This window comes from Triturus cristatus, chromosome 12, assembly GCF_964204655.1.
Source record: "Triturus cristatus chromosome 12, aTriCri1.1, whole genome shotgun sequence".
Classification (NCBI taxonomy): domain Eukaryota; kingdom Metazoa; phylum Chordata; class Amphibia; order Caudata; family Salamandridae; genus Triturus; species Triturus cristatus.
In genome coordinates this window covers 300603752-300629414 of record NC_140595.1, presented here as the reverse complement: position 1 = coordinate 300629414, position 25663 = coordinate 300603752, and the positions used below count along the sequence as shown (strand labels likewise).

Sequence of the window (25663 nt, the reverse complement as noted above, 5' to 3'; positions counted from 1 at the left end):
TGACAAGTTTTTCCCCGAGGAATGGGAAGTAGACGCCTCAGCAGCCTGAGAACAGTGTCCCTTAGGCGACAAAGCAGTAGGTGAGATCACAGAGGTGGCAGTTGTCAGAGGCAAAGCCAGCTTCTTTTTCTTCAGGAAAGGAGATGGTAACTCCTGCACACTACTGCGCTTAGAGGCTGGTTGAGAACGACCAGAAAAGAGACTTTCCACATCAGAGAGTGGGTTATCCTTGTCCTTCAGTCTCTGTAGCCATAATAGCAGGCGGCCTTCTCTGTCCTTTAGAGTTTTTGTAGAAAAAGTTCTATAAAATTTACATTTTGCCACCTCATGGTCAGGATATAAACAGTAAATACACTTACTGTGTGGGTCCTCAGAGAACAAACGCAGCTTTCCACATGAAGAACATGGTCTAAACAAAGATTTCTTACTAGAAGACATCCATACTGACAAAAACTGAGCAGAGCTCAGGGAGACTCCCTGTCACACGACGTGCGGTAGAAAATCTGAGGTGAGAAGCTCTGAGGAGAAGGTTCTAGAGAGGGGCTGACGCCTGATTGGCTGGAGTTCGGACTTACATAATGACAGAGATAGACTACAAAGGTCTTTTGTCTCTCTCCATTGTATTCCTATGGAGTTTTTCTCTTATAGGTACACTATGTGTGTTTTACACCTATATGCACTAATTATATGATTACTTATGTATATATTTTACTATATATATATATATTGCTATTTTATTTACCGTGGGACTCCCACTCCGACGACGGGGAATATTCAAGCATGTGAATCTATGAAAGACACCCTAATACTGGAGAAAAATGTACTTTCACCCGTGAACAGAAAATAACATAATTAACGTGCTTTTCCAACTTCTTCCATGCAAGTGGCCAATAACAAACCAGCATATGTGGCGAGCATATTACCTATATAGTCCAACGCCTCGGATTTAAAAAAAAAAATTAATACTAGTACCATGCTCGCTCTCATTTCACAACTTAATATTGCCTATCTTACAAAATGCTGCCAAAACTATCTTTATTGGTAAACCCTATTAATAGCGATATGTATCAAAATAGCATTTATCAAATCCTAACTTATTAATTAATAACGAGTATGTTTTCATTATTCGTGTTACTATGTAAGACTGAAAAATCTCTGCGATTCAATACTCTAATAAAATATCCCACACATACTGATCCGGTTATTTCTTGAATTGCTAACGATTTCCAGATACCAAAAATCCCTCTTTAACGAAAATTGTCGTTAAAAATATACACAAACTTTCTTTAGCCAGACTTATTTTGATACATTATTGGAAACACTGTAGCTCGAGAACTAACCATTTACCTTGTCCTAATTTTAAAATCTAAAATAGGTGTTGTGGAGTAACTGGTAATCTGACCGTAGTCACTTTAGTCACTGGTTCAGGGAATAACCCTATGATCCTGAATTGACATAATGAAAAAGAGCCAATGCCCAAAAATCTATATTATCGCAATGATATCATTCCAGAAAATAATGAAGCTCATTATCACTATTATGTCCAAGCTCCACCGATCTACAACGACTAATCCATCTAGCTTCATTCTGTCTAATCCTCAGCTCCCAATTACCTCCTCTTTTACCAGGCAAAATTCTTTGTATGCCATGAAATTTGATCTCATTCTCCCTTGGGTGTTTCTCCTTAAGATGTAGATACAACGGGGATCTGGTATCATAATTCTTTATTGATCTTATGTGTTCCTGGATTCTAAGCTTCAAATTACGTTTTGTACTTCCTATATAATTTTTTTACATGCACAGATTATGACATAAATGACTCCCATGCTGTTACAATTGATGAATTCCCTGATACAATATCTTTTCTTAGTGTTAAACATAAAATCTTTAATTGTATTGATTCCTGAAGTACATGTAAAAAAATGTATATAGGAAGTACAAAACGTAATTTAAAGCTTAGCAAAAATGGGATCTAATAAGTGTCCATGTCGGTGGGTCGGGAGAGTGGATTGTAGTAATAAGTGACATGCGGCCAGCTCTTGACAAAGCTCTTGCGCTGGGACATTATCCATGTCGTCAAAGTGTAGGTTCAGGTCACCCAGCACCAGCACTTTGGCATATCGCAGTGCTAGTTGTATTGCATGTTCTCTGAGACTGGCAGCGAATTGTGAGATCGGACCAGGTGGTCGGTAGATTAAAAAGCCTTTAATGACCTGTTTTTTGTCTGCCGTGATCGTAAAAAGACCAGCCTCACTCCCTACTATATCCACCCTCTCAAGGGAGCATTCTATTGACAGTTTATGAATGATGGCTACCCCCCCCCCCTCCTCTGTTCGTAGGGCGATCCAGTCTAGTGATCCCGTAAGCCATGGGAAGGGCCTCGAGGATTTCAGATGCAGAGTTCTCGTTCAACCAGGTCTCGGTTAAAAACATGAAATCCGGTTGGTTGTTGACGATTTAGTCATGGAGCTGATATTTGTGCTTGCTAAGGGATCTGCAGTTAACTAGTGTCATTTGGAAGATGTGTTCCTTTCCATATTTTTCCTTGTTAATCATCAACGAATAGGGGCAGTGATTGCATGTTTGCGCAGTGTGGCCAATCTGTATGCTATGCACGCATGAATTCGGTATAGGGGGACACATCATGTGTAGTTCTTTGGAAGTATATCTGTAGGTGGTTAAAAAACGGGCAGGGATTCCGGCCCGGGTCCCGCCTGGACGCAGACGGGCGTAGACGGGCTTGCCTTAGGTGCGCCTTCGGCGCGCCAGCGACGCGTCCTTCCTGTAATGCGCCTTAAGTAGTCCCCTCCACACTAGACCGCTGACTTGGCCCAGACCGAGAGACCGGAAGACCGGAAGTACTACTCCTACCTTCCCTGCCCTCCGTTCAATCGGCACTGAAAAGCCGTGATGGACCGGGGTGGGAGGAAGGTGCGAACGATGTAAAAGCAGTGAGTGATTTTAAAAATAAAGGTGCAACTTCACAGGATTCAGACAATCAGTTATTAACATATGCCCAGTAGTTATTTACCGCGACCAAAGCAGGTCCCAGCAGACTCTGCCACTGTCTGCCTTTCGCCGCAGCGCATCCCTCCTGTCATGCGCCTTAAGTAGTCCCCTCCCACCTCCACACTAGACCGCTGACTTGGCCCAGACCAGGAGACCGGAAGTACTACTCCTACCTTCCCTGCCCTCCGTTCAATCGGCACTGAAAAGCCGTGACGGACCGGGCGGGAGGAAGGTGCGAACGATGTAAAAGCAGTGAGTGATTTAAAAAAAAAGGTGCAACTTCACAGGATTCAGACAATCAGTTATTAACATATGCCCAGTAGTTATTTACCGCGACCAAAGCAGGTCCCAGCAGACTCTGCCACTGTCTGCCTTTCGCCACAGCGTCCCTCCTGCCATGCGCCTTAAGTAGTCCCCTCCCATCTCCACACTAGACCGCTGACTTGGCCCAGACCGGGAGGCCGGAAGTACTACTCCTACCTTCCCTGCCCTCCGTTCAATCGGCACTGAAAGGCCGTGATGGACCGGGGCGGGAGGAAGGTGCGAACGATGTAAAAGCAGTGAGTGATTTTAAAAATAAAGGTGCAGCTTCACAGGATTTAGACAATCAGTTATTAACATATGCCCAGTAGTTATTTACCGCGACCAAAGTAGGTCCCAGCAGACTCTGCCACTGTCTGCCTTGCGCCGCAGTGCGTCCCTCCTGTTATGCGCCTTAAGTAGTCCCCTCCCACCTCCACACTAGACTTGGCCCAGACCGGGAGACCGGAAGTACTACTCATACCTATAGGACAGCGCGATAGCGCGCGGTCGAGAGGCCCGACTGGTGGAGACCAAGCTGGCTAGCGACATAAAAGCTCTGGAGGGACTAGACCATTGGGCACCCTCCCAAACTAAGAAACAATGCCTTGCTACGCTATGGAGTCAATTAAGAGTACACAGAACAAATAGGGCAGAACGCACATTACTGGCACTGAAACAAAGGTATTACGATGGGGGGACAAAGGGGGATTTATCTTGGCGCGTAGGCTGGGACGGAGGGTGGCAAAGACACACATCGCTAAAATCATAATTGCAGAAGACACTAAGGCAATTACTGAACAGGACAAACTGAAAGCCTTCCACATGGTTTATTCTACCCTGTATGATAGAGGGCCCTCAAACCCGGGTGAGATACATTCAATACACTCTAACTGTTCATGGACCCCCCTAGACAAACAACATGCACAACTCCTCGAGGAGACAGTCACACTAGAAGAGCTCCAACGAGCTCTGAAAGATCTGCCAGTAGGCAAGACACCGGGCCCAGATGGCTTGCCGGTCCACTTCTACCGCAAGTTCCTCCCGCAAATTCAAGACCAACTATTGCGTCTTTTTAACTCATTTACAGATATTACGGGCCAAACGCCTCCAATGGCCATGGCAGAAATAGCGCTGATCCCTAAACTTAGCAAGGACCATGCCCTATGCTCTTCGTATCGCCCTATTGCACTTTTTAATACAGACGCAAACACTACACAAACATTCTGGCTAACCGCCTAGAACCATATCTCCCGGGTTAAATGGACCCTGATCAAGTCGGATCCATTCGACTACGCCAAGGGGCTGACAATGTGCGACAGATAACCCACTTGGTATAAAAGGAACAATGTCGGAACATCCCTGCCTGTCTATTATCGCTAGATGCTGAAAAAGCATTTGATCGGGTAGATTGGGATTTCTTGAGGGCGGTTCTCCAGAGGAAAAGCCTGGGACCCACAATGGTATCCTGGATAATGGCATCATACACCTCTCCTCAAGTGCAGGTCAGGTTTAATGGACAGCTTACGAAACCGATACACATACACAGGGGCATCAGGCAGGGCTGCCCACTCTCCCCCTGCTCTTTGCTCTTGTAGTAAAGCCATTAGTCATAGTTATTCGACAATCGGGACATCAGTGGTATCCCTTTTGGGGGCACTGACAACAAGATAGCATTATTTGTGGATTACCTACTGTAGGAGAGTAGGGTCTGCTTTCTATGTTCACCCCCACTTTTTGCTTTTGCTTTACTGGTTTACGACTTAGATGTGGCTGTGGGCCTGCTAATCAGACCCACAGCCCTGCTGTTCTCTCTCTAAATTAATACGATGTACTTTAGGTGCATAACCCATTTGGATAGGATCACCTTATTGGCCCCTGTACAGTGTACCCTAGGTACCCAGGGCATAGGTGTACCCTAGGCCTACCAGGGGCTGCAGCATGTATTGTGCCACCCCTGGCCTGGCCTTCCATTTTGACACAACTGGCTGATCACTCAGCTGGGGCATGGTCGTGTAATCACCCCTTGCTTAGGTGTAGTTTTCCTATACCTAACTTACATATAGACACATGTGTACCTATCAGTCACTCCTATGGCAGGCCTTGACAATCCTGGAGGCAGAGTGCTTGGTAACATGTGAGATGGTGCTCTAGCATGAGCTGAGCCTGTCTGCAGCTTTCGGAACCATGTCCTTATAGCTGTTCTATGATATAGCCTACCATATACTCTTAAAGTACCTTATAATCTTAGACGGTTATGGTAACTATGGTTTGGCTTTATCAAAACATGTTGTGTAAGGTGTCTAACACTCGGGAATAATACCCCCATGCCATTTCTGGGCATGAGAATATTATTCCCCCCTTCTAGAGGGAAAGACATGTTAAAATCATACTTCAACTGTTAGCCTCTGACCAAAGCCTCAGCATCACAAAATGGATGCTGCTGCCACGACACAAGTCTGACCTCCTGCAGCTGGGAGTGATCCCAGCCAGGGAGGCCTGGACAATAGGTTTCCTGCTTGGGGAGGTGCTAGCACCTCCCCAGACAGCCTTTAGTGTATTGGGGCAGGGTGGGCTGAAAGGAATGAGACATGCCTGGGGCACACAAGGTGTTCCTTGCATAGTCCAGTTCAAACCGGCGCTGGGGCACTCCAGCCCCAGCTCTGGCGCGAAACTGGACAAAGGGAAGTGGGTGTAACCACCCCCTCCCAGGTCCCACCCATAAGGCGTGACCTAGCAGGTATCCCAGCCCCCCAGATTAGTATAAGAGTGGGAGTTGGGCCTCAAGACTTTAGATTATCCTGAACCTGCAAAACTGAACAGAAACTCTGGACCTTCGACATTCGACGAAAGAAGAAGACTGAAGAATCTCCCTTGTAGCCAAGGAGTGGCTACCCTGTGCAAACAGGCACCATCAAGTGACTACCCCTTTGCTTTGTGAAACGTTCGACGAGGAACCGACTGCAGAGCCCGACCAGAGCCTTGATTTCCAGACTTCTCCGACCCTCATCCACATCTGCAGCAGAGCTGAGATCCGTGGAGGCGACGAGCGACGTGGGACCGGCTACCTGGGAAAAGTGGCTAGTAACTTACAGCGCAGCTTCTGAGGTACCCTCGAAGTTGTGCACCGGGGATTGAGAAGCCCCAACCCCAAGCACCATCTGCACCGAAGACCAGCCCCCCACACTCCACGAGTCCTGCGTGGGGCCCTTCAGCATTTTCCTGCTTGCCGCGCCTGTCCGGTTGCTTGCCCGCTGGCTAGTGGCCTTTGTGACGACGCTCCCTGAAATCTTCTGCGCTGGTTTGGCTCCTCCAGACTGGCTCCCGCTTCTCTGCAAAGAAGAAGCACCCCAGACCTTCCTGGTCTGCACCAGAAGCAGGTCACTTGTTCTTCGTGGGTTCCGCTTGCCAAGGCTTGGTGAGTCCTAGTCCAACTTCGACGCCGCCGACAGCAAGAGCCTTCGTGGGACAGCTCGCCTCCTGGTCCTGGTCGTCCTCGACGCTTCCTGGTCCTCCTGGCTGCAGCGACAAGCTTCACCTTCACCTGCAACTCTTCACGACATCGCCTGGTTCCTTCCTGGTTCCACGTGGTCACTGGCTAGTGACCTTGACTCTGTCCCCTCTGCTTGCAGGTTTCTTCTCTTCTTGATCCCAGCCTTGGGATCCACCGGACACTCTTCACTGACTGCCTGTCAGCATCTTTCTTCAGGCATCCCTAGGAGTCGACGACGAAAACGACGCATCTTCACCCCTATGCACCCGCAGCCTGTGGGCTAGGTAACTTGGGTACTCCGGTGCTCATCAGGATAGTGACTATCCTAGTGTCTAGTTTTCAAGTCTCAACTTCCTAGCTACTTCGGAAGTGTCCTAAATCTACCGTTTTCTAAACTGTACTATTGCTATTGACGTTTACGCATTACGCGTGAGTGTTTCCACTCTGCACACGAATCCCGTGGGCCTCCCACTTCCTAACTAACGCTAGTGTAGTGTAGCCCCAGCGATTCCCTAGGCCTAGGCCTATTCTATTTCCGTGACAGTGGTTCTTATACCACTTATTTAGTATATGGTTTGCGTGGCCCCTAGGGCCTAACTGTATTACTTACCTGTGTGACTTACTGTATGCATTAATAAGACTGTGTTGTACTTACCTCTAAACTCATAAAGAGTGCTGAGGGTTTGCTTAGAATAAATACACTTTATTTTATATATATATCTGTTGTGGTGTCCTTTCATTTGGTATTCAAGGGATTATATATGGTATCACAGCTGGCTTCACATGCCATTCAGAGTTTAGCCTAAGACTGCTCTTGTCCATGCTACCACTAGGATAGCTGGTCTATAAGGTTGACTTTACAACCAATCACCATAAGGGTATTTGGACTGATATAAGGTGTACACTATAACTAGTGACATCATACATCAGGCCAACTTCTCACATTGGTGAGCAGCGGTTGGGATCTGAGCTTGCTGTTGTAATACCATTGTAATCTTGAGATACTAAATTGAAAGATCACACAGATATTGTCTAGGTACATATAACATAGATTATTATACTTAAGTCCTACTGGACTTTGTAGTTGTAGGTTGAAGGGAATAACACACCCTGACTACAACTACTAGAAAGGTTTAGTAGATACAACTAGTGTAGGTAGGTGCACACACCACACCCTCACTAGATCATGCCTCTGGGAGGAGATCAAGTAGATGCTCTCTCAGGAGGGGCAGGTCTGCAGAAGACCCCCTCTAGGTATGATACCTTAACATTCCAGGAGATGAGACACTTGTGTACCTCCAGAGGAATAAAACAGGGTGCAAACCCTACCCTCCTTCAGTTAAGACAACTCCTAGAGGAGTATGATGCTCAGAGGGCATCTCAGGAAGGTGCCATAGGCACAGAGGAGGGTCTACCCACCACAGAGGAGTCAGATGGGGCTTCAGATGGGGAGGTAGACAGCCAGAGCCAAGTAAAGAGACTTAGCCAGGCTAACTTAAGTTTACATGGGAGTTTGCATGGGGTCCCCCCATACAGACCCACAAGTAGACATTCACAGAGAAACAGGAGGGACAGATCCCCTTCAAGGGAATCCATCCACTCCCATGTCTCTAACATCTCTAATGCTTCCTCTCACAGGGGAATGACTTCACCTGAGAGAAAGGAGCATGCAGCCAGAATGAGGGAGGCTAATCTGAGGATTCAGAGGGAAGAACTTGCCCTTGCCAAAGAAAAGCTTGCTCTGGCTAGAGAACAAAAGTTAAGTGGGTTAGAACCCACTGGTGGCAGCAACATTCCTAGAGATAGAGACAGGCACTATGATAATAGAAACCTGAGCAAGATTGTCCCTCCCTACAAGTGTGGGGATGACATCCACAAATGGATAACTGCTTTGGAGAGAGCTTGCAAAGTACAGCAGGTACCCCAAAGTCAGTGGGCAGCTATCTTGTGGCTCTCCTTCTCTGAGAAAGGAAGAGACAAGCTCCTCACAGTTAGTGATGAGGATGCAGATAATTACACTGTCCTGAAGAGTGCTCTGATTGATGGGTTTGGCCTAACCACTGAACAATACAGGTTGTTGTTCAGGGATACCCAGAAGACACAGACTCAGGACTGGACTGACTTTGTAGATTGTGCCACTAAGGCTCTGGAAGGCTGGCTATTGGGAAGTAAGGTTAAGGACTATACAGGATTGTATAATTTGATCATGAGAGAACAAATACTTAACAACTGTCAAAACCAGCTATTGCATCAACACCTGATTGATTCTGATCTGACTTCTCCCCAAGAATTGGGAAAGAAGGCAGATAGATGGGTCAGGACTAGAGTTAAGCAGAAAAACCAGAACCAGGGCGGTGATCAGAAAAAGGCAGACCAGAAGGGTAATGAGCAGAAACAAAAAGACCAGAAGTCTTCACCAGGCCCCCAAAAGGCTCAGGGGGAGGGTGGTTCCAAAAAGGATAAGAAGAAAGATGGCCAAAAGAAACCATGGTGCAACTATTGTAAGTCTACCTCACATTGGTTTAGTGAGTGCACCAAAAAGGATAAGCCCCCAGCCACCATTGCCCCTAAGGCAACTGTACCCCCTAGTTCAGCTGTAAGTGGTGGTTCCCAGCAAAAGGGTGTAGTAGGGTTAACCCTGGGAACTGAGGAGGATTCTGGCCTAGTCAGAATACCTACTCAGGCTGTCCTGATCTGTGATGGGGACTTAGCTTTGTCCTCTACTGTAGGCCCCAGTAACCTGGGCAAGTACAGACAGACGCCTTTTATCAACCAAAGAATGGCTCAGGCCTACAGGGACACTGGGGCTAGTGTCACAATGGTGACACCTGCTTTTGTGGACCCTGGACAGATCATACTAGGTGAGAATTACCTAGTGACCAACGCTAGCAATGCCACTACCTCCCATAGTGTGGCTATTGTTAACTTCTCCTGGGGAGGGGTAACTGGCCTCAAGAAAGTTGTTGTTAGTTCAGACCTTCCTGTAGAGTGTTTACTGGGCAATGATCTTGAAACTTCAGTTTGGTCTGAAGTGGAGTATAGGACCCATGCAGAAATGCTGGGGATAGATGCACATGTCCTTGCTGTGACCAGGTCACAGGCCAAAAAGTGCAACACTGAACAAGTGCTGGATCCTGAAACTATGGACCAGTCACAATCCAAGAGAAAGAGCAGTAGGGTTAAGGCTGTGCCTTCCCCCCTGCCTCAGGTGGTGGATCAGCCCTCCCAGGAGGATGATTCTGAGAGCCCTGAAGGAACTGTCCTAGAAGAACTTGAACCTGATCAGGTTGAGTTTCTTGGGACAGGGGGACCTTCAAGGGCAGATCTGAGGCAGGCTCAATTAGACTGCCCCTCTCTTGAACCCCTCAGACAGCTGGCTGCTGCTGAGGCTGCAGGGAATGCTCAAGGTACCCATAGAGTGTATTGGGATGAAGGGCTACTGTACTCAGAGGCTAGAGACCCCAAGCCTGGTGCATCCAGGAGGTTGGTCATACCACTGAAGTTCAGAGGCTTCCTTCTAACCTTGGCCCATGATATTCCCCTTGCAGGACATTTAGGCCAGAACAAGACTTGGGACAGGCTTGTCCCTCACTTTCACTGGCCCCATATGTCAGAAGATACTAAGGAGTTTTGTCGCTCCTGTGTCACCTGCCAAGCCAGTGGCAAATCAGGTGGCACCACAAAGGCCCCCCTCATACCACTACCTGTGGTGGGGGTCCCCTTTGAAAGAGTGGGCATAGATATTGTAGGACCAATGGACCCACAAACAGCATCTGGGCACAGATTCATACTGGTGATAGTGGACCATGCCACCAGGTACCCAGAAGCAATTCCCCTGAGGACCACAACAGCCCCTGTTGTGGCAAGGGCCCTGCTTGGAGTATTCTCCAGAGTGGGCTTTCCAAAGGAGGTCATTTCTGACAGAGGTGCCAACTTTATGTCAGGATACTTGACTGCAATTTGGAAGGAGTGTGGTGTTAACTATAAGTTCACCACACCCTATCACCCACAGTGCAATGGGCTTGTTGAGAGATTCAACAAGACCCTAAAGGGAATGATAAAAGGATTACCAGACAAGCTTAGGCGAAGATGGGACATCCTTTTACCCTGCCTTCTGTTTGCTTACAGAGAGGTCCCACAAAAGGGGGTTGGCTACAGCCCTTTTGAGCTTTTGTTTGGGCATCCTGTAAGAGGACCCCTGTGTTTGGTGAAGGAAGGATGGGAGAGACCTCTCAGACAACCCAAACTAGACATAGTGGATTATGTACTTGGTCTCCGCTCCAGGATGGCAGAGTATATGAAGAAGGCTTCTAAAAACCTTGAGGCAAGCCAAGAACTCCAAAAAGCTTGGCATGACCAAAAGGCTGTACTGACTGTTTACCAGCCAGGACAGAAAGTGTGGGTGTTGGAGCCAGTGGCCCCAGCAGCACTCCAAGACAAATGGTCTGGACCCCACACTATTGTTGAGAAAAAGGGAGAAGTCACCTACTTGGTGGACCTTGGGACTCCCAGAAGCCCCCACAGGGTGCTTCATGTCAACAGATTAAAGGCATATGTTGACAGGGCAGACATGGGGCTACTCATGGCTACAGATGGGGGGCAGGAGGAAGAGAGTGACCCTCTCCCAGACCTGTTGACTCAGAACCCTGATGATGGCTCAGTTGATGGTGTGGTCTTTTCTGACAGCCTCACTGTCCATCAGCAACAGGACTGCAGACAAGTTCTGCAGGCCTACAGACATATGTTCTCTCTGACCCCAAGTCAGACAAACTGGTGCACCCATGAGGTGGACACTGGTGACAGTCTGCCTGTGAAGAGTAAAATCTACAGGCAACCTGACCATGTCAGGGACTGCATAAAAGTTGAGGTACAAAAGATGTTGGAGCTGGGAGTCATTGAACCTTCAGAGAGCCCTTGGGCTAGTCCTGTAGTCCTTGTGCCAAAACCTCACACCCAAGATGGTAAGAGAGAGATGAGGTTTTGCGTGGATTACAGAGGTCTCAATGCTGTCACTAGGACAGATGCCCACCCAATACCTAGGGCAGATGAGCTCATTGACAGACTGGCAGCTGCTAAGTTTTTGAGCACATTTGACCTAACAGCAGGCTACTGGCAAATCAGACTAGCTGAGAGTGCAAAGGCCAAAACTGCTTTCTCGACCCCAGGAGGACATTATCAATTTGTGGTAATGCCCTTTGGTTTGAAGAATGCACCTGCCACTTTCCAAAGGCTGGTGAATCAAGTCCTTACTGGGTTGGATGATTATTGTGCAGCTTATCTTGATGATATTGCTGTCTTTAGCTCCACCTGGGAGGATCACCTGGTCCACCTGAGGAATGTTTTAGAGGCCCTGCAAAAGGCAGGCCTCACTATCAAGGCCACTAAGTGCCAGATAGGGCAGAGCAAGGTTGTATACCTGGGCCACCTAGTTGGTGGGGGTCAGGTTCAACCACTGGAGAGCAAGATCCAGACCATAAAGGACTGGGCTCCTCCAACTACCCAGACTCAGGTCAGAGCTTTCTTGGGCCTGTCTGGGTACTACAGAAAGTTTGTTAAGAACTATGGGTCCATAGTGACACCACTTAATGACTTGACCTCCAAGAAGATGCCAAAGAAAGTTCAGTGGACAGCAAGCTGTCAAAAAGCATTTGATGACCTGAAGCAGGCCATGTGCAGTGCACCTATTCTGAAAAGTCCAGACTACTCCAAAGAGTTCATTGTCCAGACAGATGCTTCTGAGTTAGGTGTGGGAGCTGTTCTTTCACAACTGAATGTAGATGGTCAAGACCAGCCCATTGCTTTTATAAGTAGAAGGCTGACCCCTAGAGAGAAACGTTGGTCAGCTATTGAGAGGGAGGCCTTTGCTGTGGTTTGGGCCCTGAAGAAGCTGAGGCCATACTTGTTTGGCACTCACTTCAAGATTCAGACAGACCATAAGCCCCTCTTGTGGCTAAATCAGATGAAGGGTGAAAATCCCAAACTTCTTAGGTGGTCCATTTCCCTACAGGGGATGGACTTCACAGTGGAACATAGACCTGGGACTGACCATGCCAATGCAGATGGACTCTCCAGATATTTCCACTTAGAACATGAAGACTCAACTGGTCAAGGTTAGTTTAATGTCCCTAAGTTTGGGGGGGGTTGTGTAGGAGAGTAGGGTCTGCTTTCTATGTTCACCCCCACTTTTTGCTTTTGCTTTACTGGTTTACGACTTAGATGTGGCTGTGGGCCTGCTAATCAGACCCACAGCCCTGCTGTTCTCTCTCTAAATTAATACTATGTACTTTAGGTGCATAACCCATTTGGATAGGATCACCTTATTGGCCCCTGTACAGTGTACCCTAGGTACCCAGGGCATAGGTGTACCCTAGGCCTACCAGGGGCTGCAGCATGTATTGTGCCACCCCTGGCCTGGCCTTCCATTTTGACACAACTGGCTGATCACTCAGCTGGGGCATGGTCGTGTAATCACCCCTTGCTTAGGTGTAGTTTTCCTATACCTAACTTACATATAGACACATGTGTACCTATCAGTCACTCCTATGGCAGGCCTTGACAATCCTGGAGGCAGAGTGCTTGGTAACATGTGAGATGGTGCTCTAGCATGAGCTGAGCCTGTCTGCAGCTTTCGGAACCATGTCCTTATAGCTGTTCTATGATATAGCCTACCATATACTCTTAAAGTACCTTATAATCTTAGACGGTTATGGTAACTATGGTTTGGCTTTATCAAAACATGTCGTGTAAGGTGTCTAACACTCGGGAATAATACCCCCATGCCATTTCTGGGCATGAGAATATTATTCCCCCCTTCTAGAGGGAAAGACATGTTAAAATCATACTTCAACTGTTAGCCTCTGACCAAAGCCTCAGCATCACAAAATGGATGCTGCTGCCACGACACAAGTCTGACCTCCTGCAGCTGGGAGTGATCCCAGCCAGGGAGGCCTGGACAATAGGTTTCCTGCTTGGGGAGGTGCTAGCACCTCCCCAGACAGCCTTTAGTGTATTGGGGCAGGGTGGGCTGAAAGGAATGAGACATGCCTGGGGCACACAAGGTGTTCCTTGCATAGTCCAGTTCAAACCGGCGCTGGGGCACTCCAGCCCCAGCTCTGGCGCGAAACTGGACAAAGGGAAGTGGGTGTAACCACCCCCTCCCAGGTCCCACCCATAAGGCGTGACCTAGCAGGTATCCCAGCCCCCCAGATTAGTATAAGAGTGGGAGTTGGGCCTCAAGACTTTAGATTATCCTGAACCTGCAAAACTGAACAGAAACTCTGGACCTTCGACATTCGACGAAAGAAGAAGACTGAAGAATCTCCCTTGTAGCCAAGGAGTGGCTACCCTGTGCAAACAGGCACCATCAAGTGACTACCCCTTTGCTTTGTGAAACGTTCGACGAGGAACCGACTGCAGAGCCCGACCAGAGCCTTGATTTCCAGACTTCTCCGACCCTCATCCACATCTGCAGCAGAGCTGAGATCCGTGGAGGCGACGAGCGACGTGGGACCGGCTACCTGGGAAAAGTGGCTAGTAACTTACAGCGCAGCTTCTGAGGTACCCTCGAAGTTGTGCACCGGGGATTGAGAAGCCCCAACCCCAAGCACCATCTGCACCGAAGACCAGCCCCCCACACTCCACGAGTCCTGCGTGGGGCCCTTCAGCATTTTCCTGCTTGCCGCGCCTGTCCGGTTGCTTGCCCGCTGGCTAGTGGCCTTTGTGACGACGCTCCCTGAAATCTTCTGCGCTGGTTTGGCTCCTCCAGACTGGCTCCCGCTTCTCTGCAAAGAAGAAGCACCCCAGACCTTCCTGGTCTGCACCAGAAGCAGGTCCCTTGTTCTTCGTGGGTTCCGCTTGCCAAGGCTTGGTGAGTCCTAGTCCAACTTCGACGCCGCCGACAGCAAGAGCCTTCGTGGGACAGCTCGCCTCCTGGTCCTGGTCGTCCTCGACGCTTCCTGGTCCTCCTGGCTGCAGCGACAAGCTTCACCTTCACCTTCAACTCTTCACGACATCGCCTGGTTCCTTCCTGGTTCCACGTGGTCACTGGCTAGTGACCTTGACTCTGTCCCCTCTGCTTGCAGGTTTCTTCTCTTCTTGATCCCAGCCTTGGGATCCACCGGACACTCTTCACTGACTGCCTGTCAGCATCTTTCTTCAGGCATCCCTAGGAGTCGACGACGAAAACGACGCATCTTCACCCATATGCACCCGCAGCCTGTGGGCTAGGTAACTTGGGTACTCCGGTGCTCATCAGGATAGTGACTATCCTAGTGTCTAGTTTTCAAGTCTCAACTTCCTAGCTACTTCGGAAGTGTCCTAAATCTACCGTTTTCTAAACTGTACTATTGCTATTGACGTTTACGCATTACGCGTGAGTGTTTCCACTCTGCACACGAATCCCGTGGGCCTCCCACTTCCTAACTAACGCTAGTGTAGTGTAGCCCCAGCGATTCCCTAGGCCTAGGCCTATTCTATTTCCGTGACAGTGGTTCTTATACCACTTATTTAGTATATGGTTTGCGTGGCCCCTAGGGCCTAACTGTATTACTTACCTGTGTGACTTACTGTATGCATTAATAAGACTGTGTTGTACTTACCTCTAAACTCATAAAGAGTGCTGAGGGTTTGCTTAGAATAAATACACTTTATTTTATATATATATCTGTTGTGGTGTCCTTTCATTTGGTATTCAAGGGATTATATATGGTATCACAGCTGGCTTCACATGCCATTCAGAGTTTAGCCTAAGACTGTTCTTGTCCATGCTACCACTAGGATAGCTGGTCTATAAGGTTGACTTTACAACCAATCACCATAAGGGTATTTGGACTGATATAAGGTGTACACTATAACTAGTGACATCATACATCAGGCCAACTTCTCACACCTACTACTTACTTTGGCGAAGCCCAAGACTTCTTTACCAGCCCTTATAACAATCCTAAAATGATTTGAAGAGGCCTCTGGCCTTAAAATTAACGCCACTAAAACGTAGGCATTGAATTTAACCATCCCCAACAAAGATATCACAGAACTACAATCTCACACCCCCTTTCAATTGGCAACACACTCTGAAAGATATCTTGGGCTTAATCTAACTCCCAAATTGTCCACGTGGACGCGGGCAAACTGGACAGAATATAGAAGAGCAGTCCTCGAGGACCTGCAAACCTGGAAGTCGCTGCTGATATCATGGCTAGGGTGGCTCAATGCAATCAAATTGACCGTCCTACCGAAAATACTATACAATGCTCACAACGAGAACTAGCCACCTTCATATGGGTGGGAAAACTGCTGAGATTCTCAAACAAACTCCTTATGCTACCTCGAGACAGAGATGGGTTAGTGTATCCCAAGCTTCTAGAATACTGTTGGGCGTCACATCTTCGATACATCTCGGAGTGGGTAGTCCATGAGAGCAAGAAGCATTGGCTACATATGGATCTGGAGGTAGCCTGCAGACCTCCGTGTGACTTAGCATGGCTTCCACGGGGGTCTCGACAGCGCAGCACATACATTGGGGAGGGGAGTTGGCCTAACGGCTAGGGCGGTCGACCTTGAATCTGGGGAACTGGGTTCGAGTCTCGGAAATGACGCTGAACATCCTGTGAGTCTGGGCAAATCACTTAATCTCCCCGTGCCTAACAAAAATGAATGTGTCCTCATGTAATGCAACTGGTGCTATGTAAAGCGCTCTGATACCCAAATTGGGTCAAGTCCGCACTATATAAAACTCTGTATAATAATAAATAAATAAATAGCCACCCTGACGAAGACAGTATTGGAAATCTGGGATAGGGTCGCACTCTCCAGGGGCCTCAATTCCTTTCCATCCCCTAATACACCCTTGGCACACAACCCAAACTTCCTACCAGCTTTGCAACCACATTCCTTTTTTTACGTGGACAGAAGGGGAGTGTCTTACAATTCGGGATCTTTTTGAAGGCGACCAGTGTAAAACATTTGATCAGTGTAAAAATAAATTCCACCTATCTGAAGAGGCTAGACTACAATACTTCCAGATCCAGCATTGGCTGCACACACCATTGAATACCCAAGGGGCGACTCTGCCTTTTACCCACTTTGAGATGCTGGTGCGCTCCTAGGATGGGTCCCGGGGTCTAGTCTCTCTCACCTACTAAGTATCACAACACTCTGCCCGAATAAATTCCACACATACCAGACACAATGGCATACAGACAGCACAGACAAGGTCACCCCTAAGCAATGGGAGAAACTCTGGCGAGACATACCAAAAATATTTAAAAGCTTACCACAGCAGGAAACCGCATTCAAACTCATGACAAGGTGGTACTATACCACCCACTGACTACATAAAATGTTCCCCACTTCTTCACCCAATTGCTGGCCCTGTCAGCATGCAATTGGAGACTTCCTGCACATATGGTAGTCCTGCCCATTGTTGACTATTGGGAAGAAATCCTAAGCCACATAAAAGACATAGTTGGCTACCCCATACCATCAGCCCCTGTTGGGGTCATCCTGGAAGTTAGGCCCTCAACTCTTCTTGCCATGACTCATGCAGACTGGCGCATTATATCCTATATGCTCAGAGCAGCCAGTTAATAGCTTTTTACTGGAAAAAGCATCTACACCACCCATCGCCATGTGGTTCACCCACTTAATGCAAAAGTAGATTGCAACCTCTAATAGATCATTTCTCCAAATTAGAATATACATGCTTCACCCCATCAAAGCTTTGAACCCTACAACTATTTGAGGACACCCCACCAATCCAGAACGCCGACATATCACATGAGACACACCAGTCAGACACCACATGGAGCCCACTCCCTAGTCATTAGCTTTAAAAGGGAAACCTTGGGATCCCTCCACTGGCAGTATCTCCCACCCCCTCTCCCCTGCCCTGGAATCCCCTACTTTTCTGTTATTACATTTCTTATTTACTGTTGTTCTCTCATGTTCACGATATATGTTGAAAGTAAGATATAATCCTATGCATTATATAATGACTATAAATAATTTGATATGTAAGAATGACGTAGACACGAAATTTATGTAAGCTTTTGTCTCAATGCCTTCATCTAGCCTTGTGTAATTGGAAAACCTTTTCCTTTTCTGCAATAAACAGATTTGAAAAAAAAAATCACAAAAATGTATTACATTTAATTTCATAACTACTACAAATTTAACTATGTTAAAAAACATAAACAATTATACAAAATAATTACATCATATGCATTCAAAATATATACTAAAACACATAACAATAATAAAAAACGATATTTAAAAAACTTTATTTTAGCCAACTATATTAATGAATTTTGAAAAATCAATATTACTTACCTTAAAATCTATATTCTTGACAACGATATTCCTGCAGGCGATATTTCCATATCATAATATTTTGGACATGATATTTTGGTAGGACGATATTTTAATTTCGATATTTCTTCTGGAAGATTTTTTCTGACTCTTCCTCCAGTCCAGGAGTGTACTGAAGATGTGTTCTGGGGTCCAATATTTATACCTGGTACCAGCCTTTGAAGTGAGGGAATTTCTTGTGCTACCTCCACAAATGGTTCTGGAAAGTTCCTCCTTACCTCTAACAGGCTCCAATGAGTCTGTTGTGAGAAATGGCTGGTATCAGGTTCTATTTTGCATGCTGGAGACAATCTCTTTGAAGTGTAAGTGAGGCAGGGAGCAGCTCTGCCACCAGCTCCTGGCAGGATGACCCATCCTGCCAACACCTAGTCCCCTTTGTCTCACTGTGTGGGAGGTATACACAAAGCCCAACAACAGGGTCATGTGACCCGGCACACTGGCAGCAGGCACCAAATGGTTGAGACAAGATGGAGCCAACTTTCTTGAAGTGCCATTTCAGAATAGTTACTTACAATCTGATGTTACCATTAAAGAGGATTTTAAATTACAATCCACTTGAGTTCAAACTTGACAATTATACCTGTTATCCTTTGAGAGAGGTAGACCCTAAAATAGTGAAAAACAAATTTAGGAGCTCTTCACTACCAAGACAGGCTAAACTTAAAGATGCAATGTCCTATTTTTTTTAATGCAATGCACACTGCCCTATGTGCTTTTTAGAGCCTACCGTAGTGTGAATTTCATCTATTAAAAAAAGGTTTAGGCCTGGCAAATGGTATATTTTGCCAGCTTGAATTGGCAGTTTAAAACTGTACTACAGGCTGCAATGGCAAACCTACAAGATGATTTAAGGTGCTACTTTAGTGGGTGGCACAACGAGTGCTACAGGCTCACTAGTAGAATTTAATTTACAGCCTTGGGTACAAGTAGTACCATATTCTGGAAACTTATAGGCAAATTAAATATACCAATTAGATGTAGACCAATTGTACCATGTTTTAGGGAGAGAGCTCAAGCACTTTAGCACTGGTCATATTGTCAACAAAAGCAAATTCAGAAATCATGAGGGTTGAAAGCAAAAGGTTTAGGGGAAGACCGCACTAAGGATGCCAGTTCTAACACATATGAATTGTAATGTGTAGAACATATAAAGCTTGACAATTTGAAATCCCTTAAGAAAGACATCTTAAGGTTTGAAGGTTGAAAACATCTCATCAGAGAGGGGATTACATGCAATACAGACCATCTGATATATGTGCTTGAATGCAAATGTACAAACCTATATGCTGGAAGCATAATAAAGGCGACAATAAGAATTCTCCAGCACTTAAGAGCAATTAAAAATTGTGATAACAGTTATCCAATAGCCAAACGCTTTCTGGAGAAACATGCTGGAAAACCAGCTTTTAGATATTATGATACTAAGCATGTAAAATGTGGGGGTAGAAAACTAAAACTTAGGAAACAGGAATGAATCAAACTAATTGTAATACTGAGAAAGCTTGGAGACATAATATTGATGCTGAATTGCATGTGTATTTGAAGATTTTGATACGTGTCTAGATCATGACTTTGAATAAATATGTGGTGAAATTGATGCATTAATAGCATTGTATTAGGTCTTGGAGTGATTTGTACGCTGTTGATGAATTTTAACTATCTATTACGGCTGTTTTGCATATTTTCTGCATTGGATAGGACATGAACCAAAGAGCTTTTATCTTTACATGCCTAGCTAGTCAGAAATTGATCAATCACATTGATTGTAAGAAATGTATTATGTTGATAGATACTTACAGTTATTGCTGCCATACTACTTATATTGCACCTTAGATAGGACATAACTTTCATATGTCACTTTATTCAATTAGGAACAAAAGTATGATGTTTACAAAAACGTAGAAACTCTAGCTGCTATATTTACTGCATTGCATAGTGGAGGTTTGTATAGGTTGAAATAATATGCTGCTTAATAGACTACACCAGCAGTTCTTAACATTTTGACTTCCATAGACCCCACCACTGAATCACTACTTGAAGCCAGGCACCTACACCTCAGCATTTTCTATGGCATGATCCTCAAAACAATACACAAAAATACAAAAACAAATATAGTTTTGTCTTTTTGCTCCAAATGTATGCTCTCTTTTTGTCAGGGTTTACTACTATTTCAATTGAGGACTGAATCATCAATACTATATTCCTTTTCCTGTACTTGCGCTACTCCCACAAAACAAGGAAAGAATACCAACTTAGGCCCATATTACGATATCGGGCGGAAGGCAATCCAACAGCTCGTTGGTGGCGGTCCGCCTGACATCTGAGGCACCAGTCTGACTGCCGTATTATCATACATGCTGTCTGACCGATACATGTGAGGGGAATCTGCTCCGCCTCCAACAGGCTCAAGGAGCCCGTCGGGGCAGCAGATTGTAATATCCAAAAAGGAGGCGGTGCCTGCTCAGGCACTGCTGTGGAGATTACGATGCACCTTTCTGACAGCCTTTTTTATGTTGGTTGCTCTGCCATGAAAAGGCTGACGGAAAGGGCCTTTTGGGGTCCCTAGCAAGCCCCCTGACCCCTGTGGGCCTCAGTTATGGGCCATGACATGTTCAATGACATAATTGATGACATCACTCATGACATCTCAAATTACATCATTAATGACATCATTGATGCGGCCAGCCAATCAATCAATCAATCAATCAATCAATCAATCAATCAATCAATCAATCAATCAGGCATTGGTAAAGAGCAACTACTCACCCGTGAGGGTCTCAAGGCGCTGGGGGGGCGTCTCTGTTGGGTGCTGGGGTCATCCGAAGAGGCAGGTTTTGAGGTTCTTCCTAAACTGGGGCAATGTGGGGGCTTGCCGGAGGTGGAGGGGGAGGTCGTTACAGGTCTTAGCTGTGAGGTAGGAGAAGGATTTTCCTCCCATTCTTGTCTTGTAGATGTGTTGAACAGTGGGCAGAGAGAGGTCAGCTGATCTGAGGTGTCTTTTGGGTGAATGGAAGGAGAGGCGGTTGTTCAGGTATGTTGGTCCGGTGTTGTGAAGGGCCTTGTATGAGTGGGTGAGGAGTTTGAAGCCAATGAGAGAACACTTGTTTGCAGGGAACACTTGTTTTCCTGCCCTTTTACCATTTTCAGCTGATAAAAATCAATCACCCTGGAAGAGTTCTCAGAGTAGTAATTTCTTAAAACTTCTGCAGAGCCTGATTCTGTCCACATGGATTTGTAATTTGAAAGTCTAGATGACACTATTTACCCACCTATATTTTGCTTAGGTGATCAAAACAATTTTTTGGGGTTGCACCCAGAGTCTCTAGTGCATCAGGAGTCATATTCTGCAAATATAAAACTGTGAACAATCCAGTTATTAAATTTGCGAGCGTGTATTTGATATGAGCCTGTTACCTACTTCCACTTCTATTACCATCACCTTAAGTCTTCTGACTTACTATTGCTTAGGTACCAGTTCTCGGAGCAAAGGCAATATATTTTGAGCTAGACAAGTTCTCCCTCAGTCAGTCTCACAGGACAATGCACATTATGTTTTTAAATATTAGGCTTCTACTGAGCAAGTGTACCTTGGACATCAGGGAATGCCATCATGTAGAGAAAACCCCACAGAAGAGTTGTCGATGTGGTCTCTGTCCCGGCTATAAACAAATCATATAGGCATGCAGTCAAATTCTCATCGTCAAATACTGATTCGCCTCCATGTCGCTGTTGTTGCTGTATCACAAAATGAAATGACATGTCAAATTATTGTGCATTGTCAGTCTGGTTTCAGTGACTTACCTTCATCACTCCACCTAGCACGCAGGCATAATCCTCCACATAACCAAGAGAACCATAATTTAAGCCCACAAGAGAGTAGACATATCCATATAGTAGGTGTATGAACACTTAATGCAATTCTTTCAAAATATTAGAAGTAATTGTGTTCAAGAGGTAGGGTTCATCAGCACCACGTTGTGAAACTATTGTCAACATAATCACGTCATTTTTTCTTATTTCCAACTAATAATGTTTTCTATTGAGATATTAAAAATATGAAAACATGAAAAATGTAAAAATGGGTGAACTAAAAGGTACTGCTGAGAAGACCTTCACCCTAGTTAAAATGTCTTGGCTTTTTGCATGCTTGGAACAGATGGGGCCCCATTTTTATGGCATGGGTCACTACACGCCAGAACAATTGCCAGAGTCTTGTTTTTGGATGCAGTTCCACTGAAAAGAGATGCATAGCAAAGAACCCTGTCACCTATGTTATTTGCCTTCACCACCATGACCTGAGGGGTGTAGTTATGAAGGAGGTATTGTATTGCTTTGGTATACATTGGGAACTCCTGAACTTCAGGTCCAAGAGTGGTAGATATAATCTATAAGTGTGTGTTTTTTAGAGGAGATTCATTATAACTGGCACAAGTGAGTTTATCTTCCTTTGCAAGAATAGGCCAATTATTTTCAAATGGAATGCCGGCTTTGAATAGAAAAACATATGTTTTTAATAGTTGGCAGATCTGAGACCTAACATGGGCATGTGCTTATGGTGCTTTCACAATTCATTTTTGTAGGTCTCGCCTACGCATCGCGCATACGCTGCGTAATAAAAAGACCTTTAGCCATCGAGTCGGTTTTGAGGCCAAAAACGTGCACGCGTTGCATTGCTTTCAATGGCAATGCGTGCACGTTTGGCGATTCCCTTGCGGGAGCGAGCAGCACACCATATGTTAGCAATTATCGCGCCATGCTGCTTGCTCCCGCAAGGGAATCCAGCGCAGGCCCCCTCCCCCTGCTGCCGCGCGAGACGCGCGCGCTTGTTTTTGACATATTACTGACTCACTACACACTGGAGGATGTTGGTGCCTGCTTATTTTATCTGGTCACTATTTTCCCACGCCACAATCTCTTTCCCTGCCTCAGCACCGTTCGCCTGAACCTCTTCCGGGGCTACTGTCGTTCACGCTGACCATTGCGTTGCACTGTGCCGATTCATAAAGCCCGCCCTTTAACCTTTTCATTATCATTTCACGATTATTTAATTAGACTGTGTTTGGCTTGCCTTGGCCTAAATGTTTTTGTTTTTTAAGTCTAGTTACTTTTTGTTTTCATCGCCATTTCTGGCTGATGATTTGTTCTCTGTTTATCTTTCATGTATAACTTCGGTATTCACACATATATTGACATTTCTATTGTAAGGCACTCTAATGCGTTGGGAGTAATGACCGCGCTAATTAAAATTGCACAGATGAACAAGTTACTTACCTTCGGTAACGCTTTTTCTGGTGGATACAGTATCTGCCTGTGGATTCCTCACCTTGTGAATATCCCCTGCGCCAGCAACATTCGGAAACTTTTGTAGCAGTCCACGCCGATGGGGTCGAAGATGACGTCACAGAGGCACGGCTCCGCTCGCGACTCCGCTGACGTCACCGGCTCCATAAGAAGACCTCCTCGGCATGATGACTTCAGTTCCGCCCCTTTTTTCCGTGCCTTTGAGGCACACGGACGGACTGACAGCAATATGTACATAAACAGCATACACAGTACACAATATGCATATCAACACACACAGTGTGGAGAAGAAACATCAAAGCACTAGAAATAACCCAATGTCCTTGACAGTCATAAATACATTTGAAACCATCAATAGAATTACCGTCATAGAGTCACTGGAATAGAAGGATGGACAACGGGGAGGCGGGTGGGTCAGTGAGGAATCCACAGGCAGATACTGTATCCACCAGAAAAAGCGTTACCGAAGGTAAGTAACTTGTTCTTCTGATGGATACATCTGCCAGTGGATTCCTCACCTTGTGAATAGATTCCACAGCAGTCCCCACTCCCGGAGGAGGGTGTCCATCCCCCTATACCAGAAAATCCTGAAGGACGGAACGGGCAAAATGTCCGTCCCTCCTCACCTCAGAGTCTAAACAATAATGTTTTGCAAAGGTGTGAAGGGAGGCCCAAGTTGCCGCCCTACAAATGTCCTCCACAGGAACACCCCTAGACAAAGCAGAGGTAGAAGACTTAGCTCTAGTGGAATGAGCTCTTAAACCCTCCGGAGGCTCCTTACCAGCTAGGGAGTAGCAGATCTTGATGCATAGCACAATCCATCTTGAAAGGGTGCGCTTGTGCACCGCACGACCCTTTCTGCAGCCAGCAAAGCCCACAAAGAGCTGGTCATCAATCCTGTAGTCCTTAGTCCTGTCCAGGTAAAAGCTCACCGCCCTCTTAGGGTCCAAGCGGTGAAGTCTCTCCTCCTCCTTGGAAGGGTGAGGGGGAGGATAAAAGGTAGGAAGGGTAATGGACTGCCCCAGATGGAAGGGAGTTACCACCTTAGGCAAAAACGCAGCCCTGGTCCGGAGAACCATTCGTTCAGCATGCACAGTCAAGAATGGGGGTTTTGAACTAAGAGCTTGAAGCTCACTTACCCTCCTTGCCGAGGTGATAGCAACGAGGAAAACCGTCTTAAAAGACAAGAGCCTCAGGGGACACTTGTGTAAGGGCTCGAAGGGAGAACCCATGAGATAGGTTAAGACAAGGTTCAAGTCCCATTGAGGCACAATAAAAGGAGTAGGAGGAAATTTATTTATGAGGCCCTTAAGAAACCTAAGTACAATAGGAGACTTAAACAGCGACGGCTGATCCGGCAAACAAAGGAAAGCCGATAGAGCCGATAGATATCCTTTCACAGTAGCCACAGCAAAGCCTTGCTGGGCAAGAGAAAGGGCAAACTGCAGAATATTAGACAGACGAGCCTTCAAGGGATCAATGGACCTCTCTCCACACCATTTAACAAATTTAGACCACCTGTAGGAGTAAATGGACTTGGTGGAGTGTCGCCTGGCCGATAAAATAACATCCACCAAATCTGGCGGGAGAGAGAAAGAATTCAGGTTGCCCCGTTCAATCTCCATGGCATGGTGAGCAAAAAAACGATGGATTTAGGCCCAGATCTCTGTACTGGGGTGAATGTATGACATTGTTCTGCATTCTGTCCATCAATTGTTGTTTTTGCATTTGTCACCCCGAGTGGGAAGGGTATGCTCAGACGTGAGTCCCGTGCTCTCCATGCCACTGGAATCAAGCTATCCTGGCTGACGAGGGCTGAAAGCCCGAAACCGGTCCTAGGATGCTTGTTTCCAGTCCAGGGAGGACCTGGCTTGGCAGTTCGGGCTGGACTGTTCCCATGGGGCACAGGGTCAAGACTGATTTGCATATGGCTGGGTTCAAACTGGAATGGCATGGTGAGCAAAAAAACGATGGATTTAGGCCCAGATCTCTGTACTGGGGTGAATGTATGACATTGTTCTGCATTCTGTCCATCAATTGTTGTTTTTGCATTTGTCACCCCGAGTGGGAAGGGTATGCTCAGACGTGAGTCCCGTGCTCTCCATGCCACTGGAATCAAGCTATCCTGGCTGACGAGGGCTGAAAGCCCGAAACCGGTCCTAGGATGCTTGTTTCCAGTCCAGGGAGGACCTG

The 25663-nt window shown here is 46.3% G+C and overlaps 1 protein-coding gene across 1 annotated transcript in view; it reads right to left on the bottom strand.

Annotated features, from left to right (window-relative positions):
• The window catches only part of LOC146775926 (cytochrome P450 2C23-like), a 768862-nt gene that overhangs the window by 515073 nt on the left and 228126 nt on the right, over nt 1–25663 (bottom strand). Inside the window, exon 6 of the mRNA XM_085639573.1 lies at nt 21757–21904. Within this exon, the coding sequence (XP_085495699.1) occupies nt 21757–21904 (148 nt within the window). The remainder of the gene's footprint in view (nt 1–21756; nt 21905–25663) is intronic.